General features: G+C 33.2%; 1 protein-coding gene across 1 annotated transcript in view; it reads right to left on the bottom strand.

Moving 5' to 3' along the window:
• Nucleotides 1-9,025: 9,025 nt before the first annotated feature.
• The window catches only part of LOC118746231, an 80,933-nt gene continuing 73,633 nt past the window's right edge, over nucleotides 9,026-16,325 (bottom strand). The window contains exon 5 of the mRNA XM_036480060.1: nucleotides 9,026-9,649. Coding sequence (XP_036335953.1) covers nucleotides 9,612-9,649 — 38 coding nt within the window. The 3' untranslated portion in view covers nucleotides 9,026-9,611. The remainder of the gene's footprint in view (nucleotides 9,650-16,325) is intronic.

Here is a 16,325-nt window from a genome sequence, read left to right as displayed (position 1 = left end):
TATTTCAATTACCTAAAGTTCAATTTAATTTTTTGTAAATAGGGGGCGGCACTCCTTCATTTAGTTTAGAAACAAAAGCAATTCGCTTTAGATCCATAATTTTCTTATCTTATTAAATAATTTAAATTTAATTTAATTTTTCAACAGCTGGCAACCCTCTTCAAACACGTCAAAAGTAATGTGGCTGTTCACACTTGCCTGATTATCAGGTTATCTGGTTATGTGGTTATATTTTTAAAATACATAACAGAATAATAATTCTTTACTAGATAACCTGATAACCAGGCAAGCGTGGAAAACCATATAAATGTTTAAAATAAAGATTTCTTAACAATGATTCGTTTGACACCCATATTTTCAAATTTCATATAATTTGTGTATGATTTTAATAAATTGTACTTTTCAAACAGGCACCGCCTTCAAAATATTATTAAACTGCAACCTTCTTAAACCTTTTTCTTCTTAGACCAATATTGTGATATATATTTCAATTATGAAATTCCTCTAATTCAAGTTTAACTGGAGTTTTTAAACTGGTGACATCCTTGAATTTTCCATTTTCTAACGTCCGGTTTTGTTAGGTTACGTATTATTGAAATTGCTAATTCTATTTGATTTTAAGAACCGGTTTTTCAAGTAGGGTTTAAAATTTATCTACCCTTTAAAAACGTGAGACGTGCATAGAGGCATACCACAGGGAGGGGGTTCTATAGACGTTGGCGGTTAATAAATTATTGACAAACATAGAAAGAAGAGCAGCAAACCAGACGTTTAAAGTTATCAGTGATTGAGCCACGGAAGTGTGACTGAGCGTTTACGCAGAAAAGACTGTCTTAGTATTATTTACTAGGAAATGCAAGATCTAAGCTTGGGATAAACCTAAACTGGTGGATACCACTCTTCAACCAAAGCCAAACACGAAGGACCTTAGAATTTTATTGGACAGCAAATTGTCGTGAAAATTAAATGTGGAGGAGCCGGTGAGGAAATCCTCGGCAGCACTGCATACAGGATATTCGGCTGCGCTTGGGGACTTTCTGGTGCTCCTTCGCACTGGATATTCATGGCAATCGTTAAGCCAGTACTATTTTATGGGGTATTGCTATGGCGGACAGCAACGGAAAAGAAGACATACTTTAAAGACTGTGAGCGGTGAGTGTTTATAGGCTCCCAATTAGCAGTATAAGGGGTGTCTTGAGGACAACACCGACGACGGCGCTTCACACACATGCCATCAGCGGACTTGGTAGCCACGAACATAGCGTTTACGACTGCCGTGAGGGTATATGCCACAGGTCAGCTAGGATTCAGAACATATGGTCACAGTAATATAGCGTCATCCTTAACCGGGCGAATATAATACGTGATCCCGCGTCTGAGCTAAGAAAGTTTCTAGAAACTACAATAGAAGTTGGCGAATGGCGTAAGTGCGTGCAGTGGAAAGGGAACGCAACGCACGTCTACACAGACGGTCTTACAATGGGCGAACCACTAATTCATAGGCCCTTTAGTCTACCAGATCACTGCAGTATCCATCAAGCCGAGTTCTTTGCAATAAAGGAAGCGGCAGAGGTACTACATGAAATTAACCCGATGAGCGAGCAAATAAACATTTACGTAAGATAGTCAGGCGGCCATTAAGGCTCTACTTTCATAATAAATAAATTCGATCACCGACGCGGACTGTAAGGAGGCTATAAGAAGGCTAGCTGTGGCTAAACTCGTCCACCTATATTGGGTTCCAGGACACAAGGGTGTGGAAGTTAATGAGAAAGCTGACGCATTAGCCAAGGATGGCGCCCTCTTAAACTCCGTACTAATGACAAATATATCATTTTCTGTAGGGAAAATCAAAAGATCACTAGATCTGCCAAGCATCACCAAGCGGATCGACTTTTTAAAAGAACTCAGGGTTGCAGACCTAAAAATTAAGTGTAATTCATACGAAAAGAAACTTACTGAATTCCTAATACCAGCAAGAAGAACAGACTCAAGGCTTCTGATAGGATTGCTAATGGGGCATTGTTTACTAAGAGCAGATGCATTTAGTTTAGGTCTAATAGAGGACGAAAAATGTAGGAAATGTAGCCAGCCTTCAGAATGCAAAGATTCGCATTACTCGGCAGGCTACAGCTGCGGTGCAGAGTCTACAAGCAGCAATCGACAAAGGACCAAAGCGTATTAAAATTCGCTACAGGAGCGGCGAATGGTTTCTTTAACTTTGATTCATAGGTCGGCAACATATCTCGCAAGGCTATGAACGCTATATTCGTCTATGTGAGATCTCTTATGATCAGCCAGCATAACCTAACTCAACCTAAACGGCACTAGATAAATTATTTTTGACGTAGAATACGTCTTACGTTTCGGTATGGATGCCATGTTCAAATGATGTACTTAGCTGCAATTTGTGGAGCTTCACAATACCGCTTAGTGCACAAGAACTAGTAAAGCGATTTCAAAGGAATGTCGCGTTTAAAAGATAAAAATCTAAAGGTATCGACAGATTTGTTTTTGTGAGCCACTAGTTCGGTGTCGGTCGTAGAAGCAACGGTAAATATTGTCTTATTTTGGGGTCAATTTTGAGCCTTTAAAATGCTCGAGCAACTTAGATTTGGCAGAATCTACTTTCTTTTTCCCAATGTAAATTCTTTAGAGCAGTAGAATTTTGTACAAATTTTATATAAATTCGAATGAAATTGAGCATTTTAATGCATAATTTTTTTGAAAAAATAGCTAATTTGTTTGTTTACCTAAATGCTCGAAAACCACTTGAATGATTTTGTTTCTGTCTTCTTTAATCGAAATTTCAAGTTTTTCTTCCTTTCGTATATTATGGATGTATATGAGCATAAATGATTTTCCATGCAGACACGTGGATTCGCTGAAAGTGAGAGAAGGAGACCAAAAATATGTATGTGTGTATGTAGTATGTGTACTTCCGCTTTTGAGTAACAGATGGCGCAGCTCCGGAGAAATGTTTGTTATCTAGTTACATGTACAATGGCGCTCACCTAAATCGCATACTTTATTTTTTATTTTTTTTTTCGTTAATTTTTTATAAAAATATATTAGATCCTTGAACACAAACCATATAAACCCAAGGTTAAAACTTTGGTTACAGTTCAGGAAAATTTAACAACTTTCAACAAAATGTCATCGAAATTCTCCACTTTTTTCAGACTTTTTAAAACCTCATTGGGTATGGAGTTTTGTAGTTTTTTAATTTGCGTATTTTCTTTCATACAAGAATAGATTTTATTCATGCGTTATATGGGAGGAAATGCGCAACACCCTCGACAAAAAAAAAATCTCAAAAATCAACGGGATTTTTTAGAATTCTCTAACCTCACGCCCAGAGAGTTTCTAGAAATTCTGAAAAAACGTTGAAAATTTTGATGACATTTTTTTTTTTGAAATTTGTTAAGTTTTCCTGAACCCTACACAAAGTTCTAAACTTTGATTTATCTAGTTTACGGTATACAATCAACACAATTTTTTTTTTTAATTAACAAAAAAAAATGTATCACGTAAAACATTGTGAATATTATAAAAAAAAGTAAGTGCGCCTGGGCCACACTGGAGAAGTGAAACTTACGCTACATACATATCTATTTTGTCTCATAACCATTATACATATGTACATATGTACATGTATACATCTTCTCTTGCTTAAGGTTATATTTTTTGTCTTTTTTCTATCTAGATCCCTCCCCCTTTCTACCCCTGTTCGTTCTAATTACATTTAAGTTATTCTGTTTTTCTTTATTCTCATTTTTATCTTTATATTCTTGCGATAATAAAATCGATAGTAACATCCAATAAAATATCGATAACAAAAGCGATAAAAATATCGATAACAAAATCGATGGAAAATTCGATAAAAATTTCGATAGCAAAATCGATAATAATACATATTGGTAGCAAGATCTATTAAAAACTCGATAAAAATAACCATACCCCAAAATCGGTAAAAATATCCATAACAAAATCGATAAAAATATCGATAACAATATCGATAAAAAAGTCCATAACAAAATCGATAAACATCGATAACAAAATCGATAAATATCGATATCAAAATCGATAAATAAAAATATCTAAAATTAAATCGATTAAAATATTAGCGATAAGAATATCGATAGAAGATCTATTAGAAACGCGATAAAAATAACCATACCAAAATCGGTAAAAATATCCATAACAAAATCGATAAATATCGATAACAAAATCGATAAACGACCTATAAAATATAGTGAAAAAAAATAGTTAAAAATATTCAATCCATTAAAATCAAAAGTAACGTTCACTTTTTAGCCCTTAATATTACACACTTTAGCTTTTAATATAATTACCTATTCTACGTTTAAGTTTAGCGAAGGCGCTTTTTGTTACATGTAAGTACACGGTGGGCAGCAAGCGAAGATAGGTTGCATAAAAATGTCGACAAAATCTGAAAGCAGGGTTGTATTTGTTGATATCTTAAGGTTAAGAATCCGCTTAAATTGAAATCCTAGCTGCTCCTGTTTTAAAGATATCCACATTTTATATACTTCTGATAGGATATATTTGCAAAAGAGGAAGGCGTACTTCTCGATAATTAGAGCATATTTATACGAAAAGAAATCTCATACAAATCTGTTCCCCTTTTTTAACTCACTAAAACGGATCAAATCAATGTGAAACATTTTCATATTTTCCTACCGAGATCGAGATTTATTGGGCGCTACCGGTATACAACTTAGATAAAACACCACAATTACCTTTTTCTGTAGCGTGAACTTTCTCATTACAAACACTTTCAATATCGCAATATATGTATGTATGTATACAATATTGTATGTTATATAATACGGTAGTAATTTTTTATTAAAGGTTTGTTGCTATAAGCAAGTAGCGCAGGCAAGTCGCACTGCGCTTGTGCAAGAAATGAAAATGCTCTAACTTAGGCCAACGGTACTCCTCATAATAAGTAAATAAATTCAAAGCTTGTATGAGATTATGTACTCTTCTGTCTGGAAATAATGACTATTGTACATCCAGAACACAAATGCGATCATAAAGAAAATCGCATGAAAGTATGCGCTTTGTGTGTAGGGCTGCCAGACGTCCCGGTTTTCCCGGACATGTCCCGGTTTTAGACTATTTGTCCCGGTGTCCCGGTCCAACCTTAAAATGTCCCGGGTTTCATTTAAGTGTCCCGGTTTTCGATTTGATTGCACAACTTTTGCTTAAAAATGACTACGCTGAGAGAAAAAACGCGTTATAATATTAAGAAAAATTTTATGAATTTACTGGGGGAAATAACTCATAGTAAACATGAATATTTTTTATTTGATTATCGTTTTGAAATGTTCGTACTTAAAAACAATACTTTCATACCACGCACACGTGGTGTTGAATCAAACTGAACATTTGAATGCACAATTACATGTCTGGCTGTAGCTGAGTGCACGAAGATGCTTGCCACAATTTGCTAATTTCCAGAGCGTCAGGGTTCAAATCCCATTACAGACAGCATGGAATTTGAATAATTTTTTTTTTTAACTTAATTATGAAAAAGCATCCGTTAAGTGCAAAGCGCTTTATTTTAATATTGGCGTATTTCAATTGAATATTTCTATACTAAATACTAAAATTTGTATACTTAAATTATTACGAGTTGGGTTGATGCTCTTTCATATGCGGTTTTTTTTTTGAATGTAGCACGTTTTGCATAAGCAATAGTTGATGATTAATATAAGTATGTACCTAAATACGTTAAAATGACATGCACAGAGTTTTACAATTATAGCAAAAGCCAGAAGTTTTGAAACAAGCTCACAGCAACGAAACAAATGACTGATATTTTAATGTTACCTTGTATTTATTTTTTTTTTTCGTGAAACCTAGATTACTTATAAGTACCGTGCCGTACAAAATTATTGGCTCGGAGACACTTTCATCTGATCACAATTTCTAATCAGATCTTTTAGAAAAATGTTTAAAATGTAGCTTTTGAGCCAATTAGTAAAGTGCAAGTCTGAAGTTACCAGAAAATTTCGTTGATTTTTTGCAATTATTTATTTTTTGCTGACAGTGTCTTCCACATACAAAAAAATGTCGAACATAGTTTGTATGGAAGAAACTCTCAGTAAAAACAATACCAAATATATTGTCTCGTTCAAAGTCATGAGAAAATCGTGGATACATGGTTTTCCGCAAAACAAGCGGATCTTAGTAATTTTGATAAAAATCTTAACGAACTACGCACAGCTTTGAAAAGTACTGGAATTTCTCAAACTGTCAAAATCCATTTTATCCTTAAACATTTAAAGCAATCTATTTCATTCTTGAATAACGATGGTTTAGGATTATGGTCCGAGCAGGCCGGGAAGTCAGTTCATAGGGAATTCGTTCAATTGTGGGATAGATTCAAAATAAATATGATTGATAAACCAACTTTTGTGAGTCGCCTGAAGAAAACTGTAATGACATTTTCATTCCAGCATATATAAAAACTTAACTAAATAATAAAATATTTAAATACTAAAATGCGTGACTATATTATATGGTAAGCCAACAAAAAAAATAAAAGGAAACAAAAAACAAATATAAAAAAATAAAGCAAGAAAAAAATATAAAAAAATAAAACCAAAAAAACCAAAAAAAGAACAAAGAGGTGCAAAGTAAGTTGCCTCTACGTGGTGCGCCTTGGAAACGATTGAAACCGGCTAAAAAACTTACATAAACTTATATTTTCACATAATATATATACACACATTTACTCACACATACATTGTTGAATATTTAATGCACAAGGATGTTTTGCTCTTTCGCAAAAGTCGGTCCTATCATAACTATGTAAAATGTTGATATCTTTAAAACAGGAGCAGCTAGGATTTCAATTCAAAGGGATTCTTAACCTAAAAATATCAACAAATACAACCCTGCTTTCAGTTTTTGTTGACATTTTTATGCAACCTATCTTTGCTTCCTGCCCACCGTGAGTAAGTATGTTTGTATGTCGTCGTTTAAAGTACAAAACCGCGTATCGTCATTCTGCAAAGCCGCGTAACTGACATTTGCTGCCACAAATTTGAGTTGCTCATACAAGCTCTTGGCCTAATCCGTATCCATTCGTCCTGAAATATACTTGCCAGAAATGCGATTAATAATAATAATAATAGATTGGCGCTTACACATATATTAGTGTTTGGCCGAGCTTCTCCTCCGACTTTGTGGCGTGCGCCTTGATGTTGTCACACAAAGCGGAGGGACCTACAGTTTTACGCCCGACTCCGAACGGCGATGGTATTTTTATGAGAAGCTGTTTTTCATGGCAGAAATACACTCGGAGGTTTGCCATTGCCTGCCGAGGGACGACCGCTGTTAAGAAAAAACCTTTTTTCTAAATACATTTTTGGCGATGTTGCTTTGACCAGGGTTTGAACCCAGGCGTTGCGGAGTGGAAGCGCGCACTGCTTACCACTACACCATAGCTGCCGAAATGCGATTGCTTTATGAAAAAAAGAACCATTTTGAAATATGAGTATTTCTACTCACTTGAAAATAATTTATGCAACCGCACATACGCGGTTTTGCATTTTGTTGATACGCGGTTTTGTACTTTAAACGACGTTATGTGTACTACAACTCACTTTGATTCTCAAAAATCCTTTCGTTTCTGAAAGTAACAGTTTTTTTGTTGTTGAAAATACAGTTTTTTCTTGGGAATTTAATGTTTTTGAAAAAAATCTGACAACTCTAGGCAGAGGGTACACTGAAAAAAGGGCAATAACAAAGGCTATTTCATTGCAGCCATGGCTTGCACTTGAAAATGCTCGAATGCGCAAGCTAATACTGATGGCACAGCCTCGAAAACACACGCTGCTTTACATACAATGTCCATATGAATGCACATATGTACATTAGGGTGGTCCAAAAACAGTAAAGTCGGAATTGCAATGCTCTCACCCCCTAGGATTGTACTTTACAGAAAAAAGTATACCCCTATTTTTTATTTTGAAATCAAATAATATTTAGAGGTTGCTCAAAGCGCTCAAAATTTCCATATATTTTTGTATGGCGAAAAACGCCTTTTCGTAGAAATGGCATAGGATTCTTGAAAATCTATATTTTTCGAACGGAAACCTCTGGTTCTCTTCAGGAGACTTTCAATAACAATATCTAATTGTATATTTAACCACTTTTTAATACACACGATTTTTTTTGGTCCTCTCATTGCATTTTTCGGGATTTTTGTGGGTTTTTAGCGGACCTATAAATTATAGTTACGATGAAAAAAATGGTTAAATAGACAATTGGGTATTATTACCGGGAATCTCCTGCAGTGAAGCAGAACTTTTCGATCGAAAAATATTGGTTTTTAAGAATTCTATACCATTTCTATGAAAAGTTGTTTTTTCTCAATATAAAAATACATGGAAAACTTTGAGCGCTTTGAGCGACTTGTAAATATTTTTGGATTTCAAAATAAAAAAAAACAGGGGTATACTTTTTTTCGGAATAAAACAATCCTAGGGGGTGAGAGCATAAAAATTCCGAATTTACTTTTTCACATGCATTTTTGGACAACCCTAATGTACCCTCATATATCTAAGCAATATACACTTTGTGTAAAATTAGGTGTACGCCACAATGCGAAGGCCCTGACACTGAGTCGAGCTCAAGAACTATACAAAGCCAATGCGACTTACTTGAAAATAAAAGAAACATACACGTGTAGGATTTATATATACATACATATGTATATGCTTATGTACATACGTACCTACATGTAAATAAATTTGTTCTTACAAGCATTAGCTAGCCCATGCAACACACAAAAGTTTGGACAAAAAATCAATTTCGACTAAATATTCGATCGCCCAAAACAGAAATTGGCATATGAGTTATGCTTAGTACGTAAATTTATGTATCTAAAAGATATTTCAATGAATTACATATATACATATGCACATACATAAATATGATAATTCGTTTATTTAGTTTACAAGGAAACTATTGGTCTACTCACCTTCTGTTGAATTAAATTTATTACTATACGCGCTGAAGGTTGTTTTTGTTATTGTTTCATTATATGAAGGCAGTGTTGGATAATATGTTCTACTAGTCTTTAAACGATATGCTAATAATATAATTTTACAATGCTTTTTATTCATTATCAGTTAATCAGTCGTCAGTTAAAATGGTATCTCTTTGTGGTTTTTATTTTATTTTTATTCTTTTTATTACTGTTACTTTCTTTTAGATGTTTTTGTGTGCTTTCCTTGCCTCTTCTTTTGTTTAACAACTTTAAAATTGCAATCTGCTCTTAACCGCCTGTACATTCCCCATACCTTCCTCGACCTCGAAAGCACACGGCCAAAATTCGATATGCTTTGTTGGTTTTTACCTTCAAGTTTTGATATCAATATGTTTGAAATATTAAATATTTATGGTAACACTTAGTTTTTAAATTGAAGTTTTTTTTTTTTTTTTATTGCGATGCTTTTTATCACTGCTACATTGGTCTTTTTATTTTGCATCGAATTCCATGAATATGTAAAGTCTTTCCATTAACATCCACAAATCCCACCTTAGTTCTTCGGGGACGCATTTATAGAAGTTTATATAACCCAGCATTGAAGCGCGAGCTCATTGGAAACTGTAATATAAAGAAAACAATTGATTATGTATTTTTTATGTAAATATTTACAAATACACATATGTACATATTTTTTAATTACGACATAAAAAATAGAGAAAAAAAACATTTTTGAGAACCATAGTGAAATTATACCAGGCAAAGTGATGGAAGCGAGAAGAAAGATTTGGCACTGACTTATTTGATAAATTTGCCTTTTAAAATTTCTATCAGATAATTTTACTGTGATTGAAACATAAATCGCTTTCAATCATCACAAATGAGATCAATAGAAATTAGAATAAAATATTTATTAACTGAATTACAGTCGTCAGATCTACAGTCGGACGTTTCGAATTGCCTAAGAAAGCGGTGCTTAACCGGTAGTCCCTGAAAATAACCGTAGTGGTCCGCGAAGCCATCCAAAAAATATAAAAAATATATATATGTCTAAAAGGTGAACGGCCACGGCGACAATTTTTTTTGGCGCTGACACTCTAACTCCAGCTCCACTGGCGGAATCAGAACAGTGTGTTGGCGCAATAGAGCCCCTTCAGGCTAAGGCAAGTATTTCTTTCTCGATTTGCTTTGCCGATTCATACGACTGTAATTTTGGCGGACATTTACTCTCAAATTGGTGTACTTTCATTTTTCTTATTGCTGCATATTTTACAATTGACGTTTCTCTTGTATTCTTTGCTGGTTCTTTGCGAAACCCAGTGTTGTAAGCAGTGTGCAAACCTCTACCACATATGTGGTAAATCTACCACATATTTTTTAAATTTGGGTGTCTACCACATCTACCACACAGGGCTTAAAATCTACCCAATTTTTGGACAGAACATTTGTTTACAATTTTTACATAACTCTAAAATTTCAACCTCAATTCTAATATGAAATATAAAAATTTATTAATAAATTTTTAAAAAGGTACATCATAAATTTTGCTATAATTATATCTGTGCCTTAACATTTAAACATTTCAAAAATCCGAATATTTATATTTGCTCAAGTATTATGCCATGAAAAAACAATTTGGTGGATTTTTTTGTATAAATAAATCTGTAGGATTTTTCTCAAACTAATGAAAATGTTTTTTTCTTCACGATTATATTCTCTAACTAAAAAACTAATGTTATACTGAACGGTCCACTAGCACTTATATTTACCGATCTAATTTTTTGGTTGTGCCTCTTTTGACGACGGTGTGCGAATCTACCACACTAGAATAAAAAGGGGTTTGCACACTGGTTGTCAACGTCCCGGTGTTGCTGGCGCCATTGCGTACAGAGTTATGAAAATCGGTATCAGCGCCAGTAACTAACTCACCACATTGTGTTACCCACGCCAAACGCCCTGTCCCACATAACATATTCGGGGCTGTCAATGAATCCACGGTAGTCCGATTCTCGTGAAATCTACGAACACTGAATCCGTATGCATTCAACATATATGCTACATTCATGGCTATTCGAATTCTGTGATAGTAATTTTGCAGAATTCACATAAAATTTGTCTACGATGAATTCAGTGAAAGCCCTTTCAAATAGTTCAGCCTGAAAGAACGTTTTAAAATAACGTACCCTTTTCCAGTAAAAATGTGTAGGTTCCAGTAAAAATTAGTACTGACTTTTTGTTACTATACACACCTAACATCGTCAATGAAATCGAAATAGTCGTTATTAATAATTTTTTCTTTTATAAAACGATGTGGGGAGTTGTAGTTCGATGAAATCCATCATATCAATCAAAAAGTGAATTTTGAATTTTTTATCAGTTACGACTTTTTGCATTTCAAGTGACGATATGTATCCCTGTAATGTAAAATTTTCATAAAAAGTAAAATATTGATGGCTTTGAACAAATTGTATACAATTCTTCTAATTTGGATCTACAGCTGTTCGTGCTTTAGGCCGAGGCAATAAAAAAAAATTCGCCAATCGCCTTTCTCCCTTGCCAGGCAGACAAGCCCTATTGCTATGCGGATAAAATACAGGGACCTTAATGATTATAAGTTTTATTAGAAAATACTCTTAATAACGCTTTACGTATTTTTTTTTTAATTTTTAAAATTTTCCAAAAAAGACACTCACGAACTGACAAGACTTGACAATTTATTTTATTATTTTTCTTTTTATTTTAATAATTTGTTTATAAAAATATGGTTTATTCTATAACAAAAGCCGTAAAAATCCAAGATTCCATCTTTGCGCATCATTAAAAAAGAAAATTTACAAACTTTCGTAAAAATTTGGAGCATTTTAATTAGGTTTCTTAGAAATATTTTGAGTATGCAGTTTTGTAGCCCATTTCGTAGCTGAAAATGTTTGTTGATTGTTGGTTAGCTTTTTGTTAAAACTGTTGACTCGCATCGTCAACAAAAAAACTTTCAAAAATCAACGGTAAGTCGGAGCCATAATTCGATAATTAAAGGTTTGCTCACTAGTTACATTAGAGTTTTGACACTATCTTAACTCGCACGTACCCACATACGGTGCCTAGCTAAGGGAGCTAATTTTGTCAAGAGGGAGCGAGAAAAGTGTTTTCTAAGCAAACCTTTTATTATTGAATCGTTAGTTGGAGCTACATACTTTAAACTTGCACTTTATTTTACTAAAATTGAATAGGCTACAAAACTGCATACTCAAAATATTTCTAAACAATTTATTTAAAAAGTTCGAAATTTTTACAAAGGTGTGTTGATTTTTTTTAATGTTTTACAAATACAGAAGGGTATGTACATATGTATCACATTTTACATCGACATATCGTTTATTTAATGATCCTCTTTCCGATCGGAAGTATACGTATACACGCATATTTATTTAACAACATAAAAGATTAAAAAAAAAAATCCTCTACGTATTTAAAAAGCATCTTTAGATGACTATAAGCCAATCTATACGCCTGATGCGTATGTAGTAATTAAATCGTTTTTAATGCCTATGTATTAAAAAAAAAAGAAACAGTGGAGCAGCAAGCTATTTAATATTCTAACTATTTTGCTACATTAGGCACAACTTGAAGAGCTTTGTGCAGTCAGTTTCCTTATTCTTAAACTTATTGGCCTTTTATTTTTCATGTTTTACATTTTCTGCTTTGTTATTCTTTGGTTTGAGTGTGTGACTATGAATAACTTCTCGTCACTTGCATATTTATTATATTCGTTCTTGTTATCGAGCTTAACAATAGTAAAAGCTTTGTGAGAATATAAACGTACATAAATATGTACATACAGACAAATAATTGAACAAAAATATGCACATACATGTGTACACAAAGAATGCGTTCGCGAATGCGTTTTGTAAAATTTTTTTGTTTTTCTTTATTTTGATTTGTACTCGTACTCGTATGTACTTAACATAAATGAATGTATGTATTTAACTTTGTTGCAAAGCGTTTTCAACCAGTGTTGCCATGTCGTCATGAAAATATGTGTCGTAGAAAAAAACAAAAAAGTTGATCAAATGTATCACAAATTTATTATTTAAGTATCAAAGTATCAAGTTAGAAAAGAAATTAAAAAAATGAAATTTTTTCACACCTTTGCCTTTTATTATTATAAATAACCGAAAAATCATTAAAATCACATTCATACACATACATATGTTTGTACATAAAGAAAAATATTTTACGCACTGTGACAATTTATCAAAAAAGAGATTATTGTTTTTAATCTTCTATAGAGACGAATAAATATATTATGTACAGATATTATAGAAACCTGAATTCAAATATATGTACATACTTAGCTGCCGATCATTTACGTTAATTATCAAATTATTTGATACACTCCATTTTAACTATGAATACGCCCCATCATATTCTCAACAGTTTGTAATGAAATTCTATTTCTCTTTTCATATTGGATTAATCTTAAATCTGAAAATATATGTACGCTTTGCAGCTGCAGAGCTATTTATGAGGCAAATAAAGTAAATTAAAAATGAATGAAGTCAGCTCTTTATACATAGTTCATTTAAAGCATTTTTCTTTAAGCTTATTTGACCCCAAAACGTTTCAATATTTTCGATCCAATTTTTAAAACTGTCACTGCATATATACATAAATAGTTTCTCTTTGTCATGTATAAAAATTTGTACTACGCGAGAAATTGAAGTATCTCGCGAAATGAGCAAAAAAATAAAGTATCTTCAGAGAATTTGCACAAACACGTATCAGTTTTAAAGTACATGGATCAAAATGGCAACACTGTTTTCAATCACAGCGCTTATGAGCTATAAAATAAAAGCTCAGTCCGTATCGAATCGAAGAATGTATGAGTGCATATATAGTATATGTATATATATACGCACATGTTCACAGATCTCGCGTTAACTAGTATAGTAGGTAGTTTTTAGTACGAAAATGCGAAATAATGAATAGGCGCACATATTCCGAATGTAGGTATATTCCATTTCTTATGCGTATACGCTCATACATATATATATATATATATATATATACCTATACACTACATATTTATATGGTATTTAGTATATGTATGTGTGTATGTAAGTTTTTAAAAGGCAGATACAGATAACGAATTGTGTGTAAAAGCGAGTCATGCTTCATACGGTGTGGTGTACAAGTGTAAGGTCCAGTGAGAGGTGATGATAAGTAAAACAAAATATGCAAGCCTCAAACTTACATACTATATGTTTATATGCACACACATACTACATACTATGTACGTGTGAACGTAGTATGTCCGTGCATTTACTTGGGCCCGCATTAGCCGCTTGCATTGCGATGATGACCTTCCCACACTGTCATGGCTAAATAAAAAGCTTCGAATATATCATAAGCTCGTGAATACACAGTATATAAATACATATATGTATGTATATATAGTTACATAGTTATGTACAATTTTGTGCATACAATATATTTTACATAGTACGCATTAATGTGGTTGTGATCAAAAACAACAACATAGTACTAACGGATACCAAAAGCTAAGATTTTCCTGACGAGAATGCTACTGACTCAGCGCCCGACTGACCGACAAAGAGGCATACAAACGTGCTGAGGCTTATAGTTACATATGTACGTGGCCATTTATGTTTACGTACTCAGTAATTCAACATATTTGAAACTAATATTTACATATATAGTCCACCTAATAAAGAACAGGCTAGCATAAATGCATAGATGATTTCATTAGTATGTACAAATGTAGAAAAAAAAAATATGTGGATTTATTTGAACAAACTCAATAAATATGTACGAGTATAATGAATTTGAATTTATGCGCGCATACAAAAGGGGGAGACAGTACTCACAGAAATGGATAATAATCAAATTGCAGGCTTTAAATTTAATGTCGTTGGAACTTGCTATGTATGTATGTTCAAACTCGTATTGCCGCATAGTTTTTACCTGTCTAGCTTGTAATTTTGCAAACAAATCAAAACGGTTCACACCCACATATGTACATACATATGTATGCAGTATGTATGCAAAGAAATCAGCGAAAAAATCGCTATAATTTTTACTTGTTATATCTGTTTGGCAGCAGAGCACCTGCCGTCAATGCCACAGTGCCACTGTCATTGTCAGTGCCACTAAAGAGTACGTTCACTTACCGATCGTCATAAACAGACCCCTGAAGGGAAGAGGAAACAGGGGATGGCAGCAACAGCAGCAGCAGCAGCAGCAGCAGGATGACCGCCACCAACTCGAATCGGCCATTCAACTCGAACAGAGCTCAAAGCTTTTATTTATTTTTGACAATTGGGCTTGCAATAATGCATAAAAACGTAAAAAATAACAGGTAATTACAACAAAAACAAAGCGTTGCAAAACGGAAGCAATGCCAAAAGCAACAAAACGCTCGTGTTTACATCATCTACGCATGTATGATAAGATATGTCCATATGTACATATAAATATGTATATTTGTATGTATGTACATATGTAGTAAATTTTGATATACGTACATACATATATGTATATGTGCATACATATTTAGGTTTATAGCCCGTACTTTTATTGGAACAACCTGTAACCCTTTAAATAAAATTATACCTACATAAAAATGCGGGTAGTTTTAAAATGTTAAATTGTGCCGAATACAAATGAAAGGGTCAAATAATCAAAATTCTTTTGAACAAATCTATTGGGAATAGCAATAAAGGCAAAAGGGCTTATATTCAATACCCTCTATCAAAATTTTGCACAAAAATGGAATTCTGATATAAAAATCCACCTAAGACTTAAGCAACTGTCATCAGTGATATTAGAGCAAAGTCAGAATTAACATCAGTGATAACAGATACATAAGTCCCAGATGGGTTCTAACATCACAAAGTAGTTTTTGTGAAAATTGCAGATTTTGTATGTACGTGGGATATAACTGATTTCTAGATCTACATACATATTTATATCTACAGTGACTCAAGAAAGTGAACACGTGTTGATTTTTTTTTTTTTATATGCGGAACGTTTTCGAGCCAAAGTTTTTTTGTTATATTTTTATAAAAATATTGTCAGTTTCAAACTGTATACAATATTTAGGAAGTTCAACAATTTTTTTTTGAGATTTTTTTTTTGGTGACAGACTTTTGCACCTCTTTCCATGAACGCGGAAGACCGTTAGCAACAAAATTTCAGAAAATTAACGCCAGTTTTTGTAAATTATAATTGTTATATAAAAAAAAACCGCAAAAGTAATCTAAAAATGTCTTCTAAAGAT

The sequence above is a fragment of the Rhagoletis pomonella genome, unplaced genomic scaffold, assembly GCF_013731165.1.
Source record: "Rhagoletis pomonella isolate Grant_MI unplaced genomic scaffold, Rhpom_1.0 Rhpom_scaffold_00010, whole genome shotgun sequence".
Taxonomy (NCBI): Eukaryota; Metazoa; Arthropoda; class Insecta; order Diptera; family Tephritidae; genus Rhagoletis; species Rhagoletis pomonella.
This window is presented reverse-complemented; position numbering and strand designations above follow the sequence as displayed.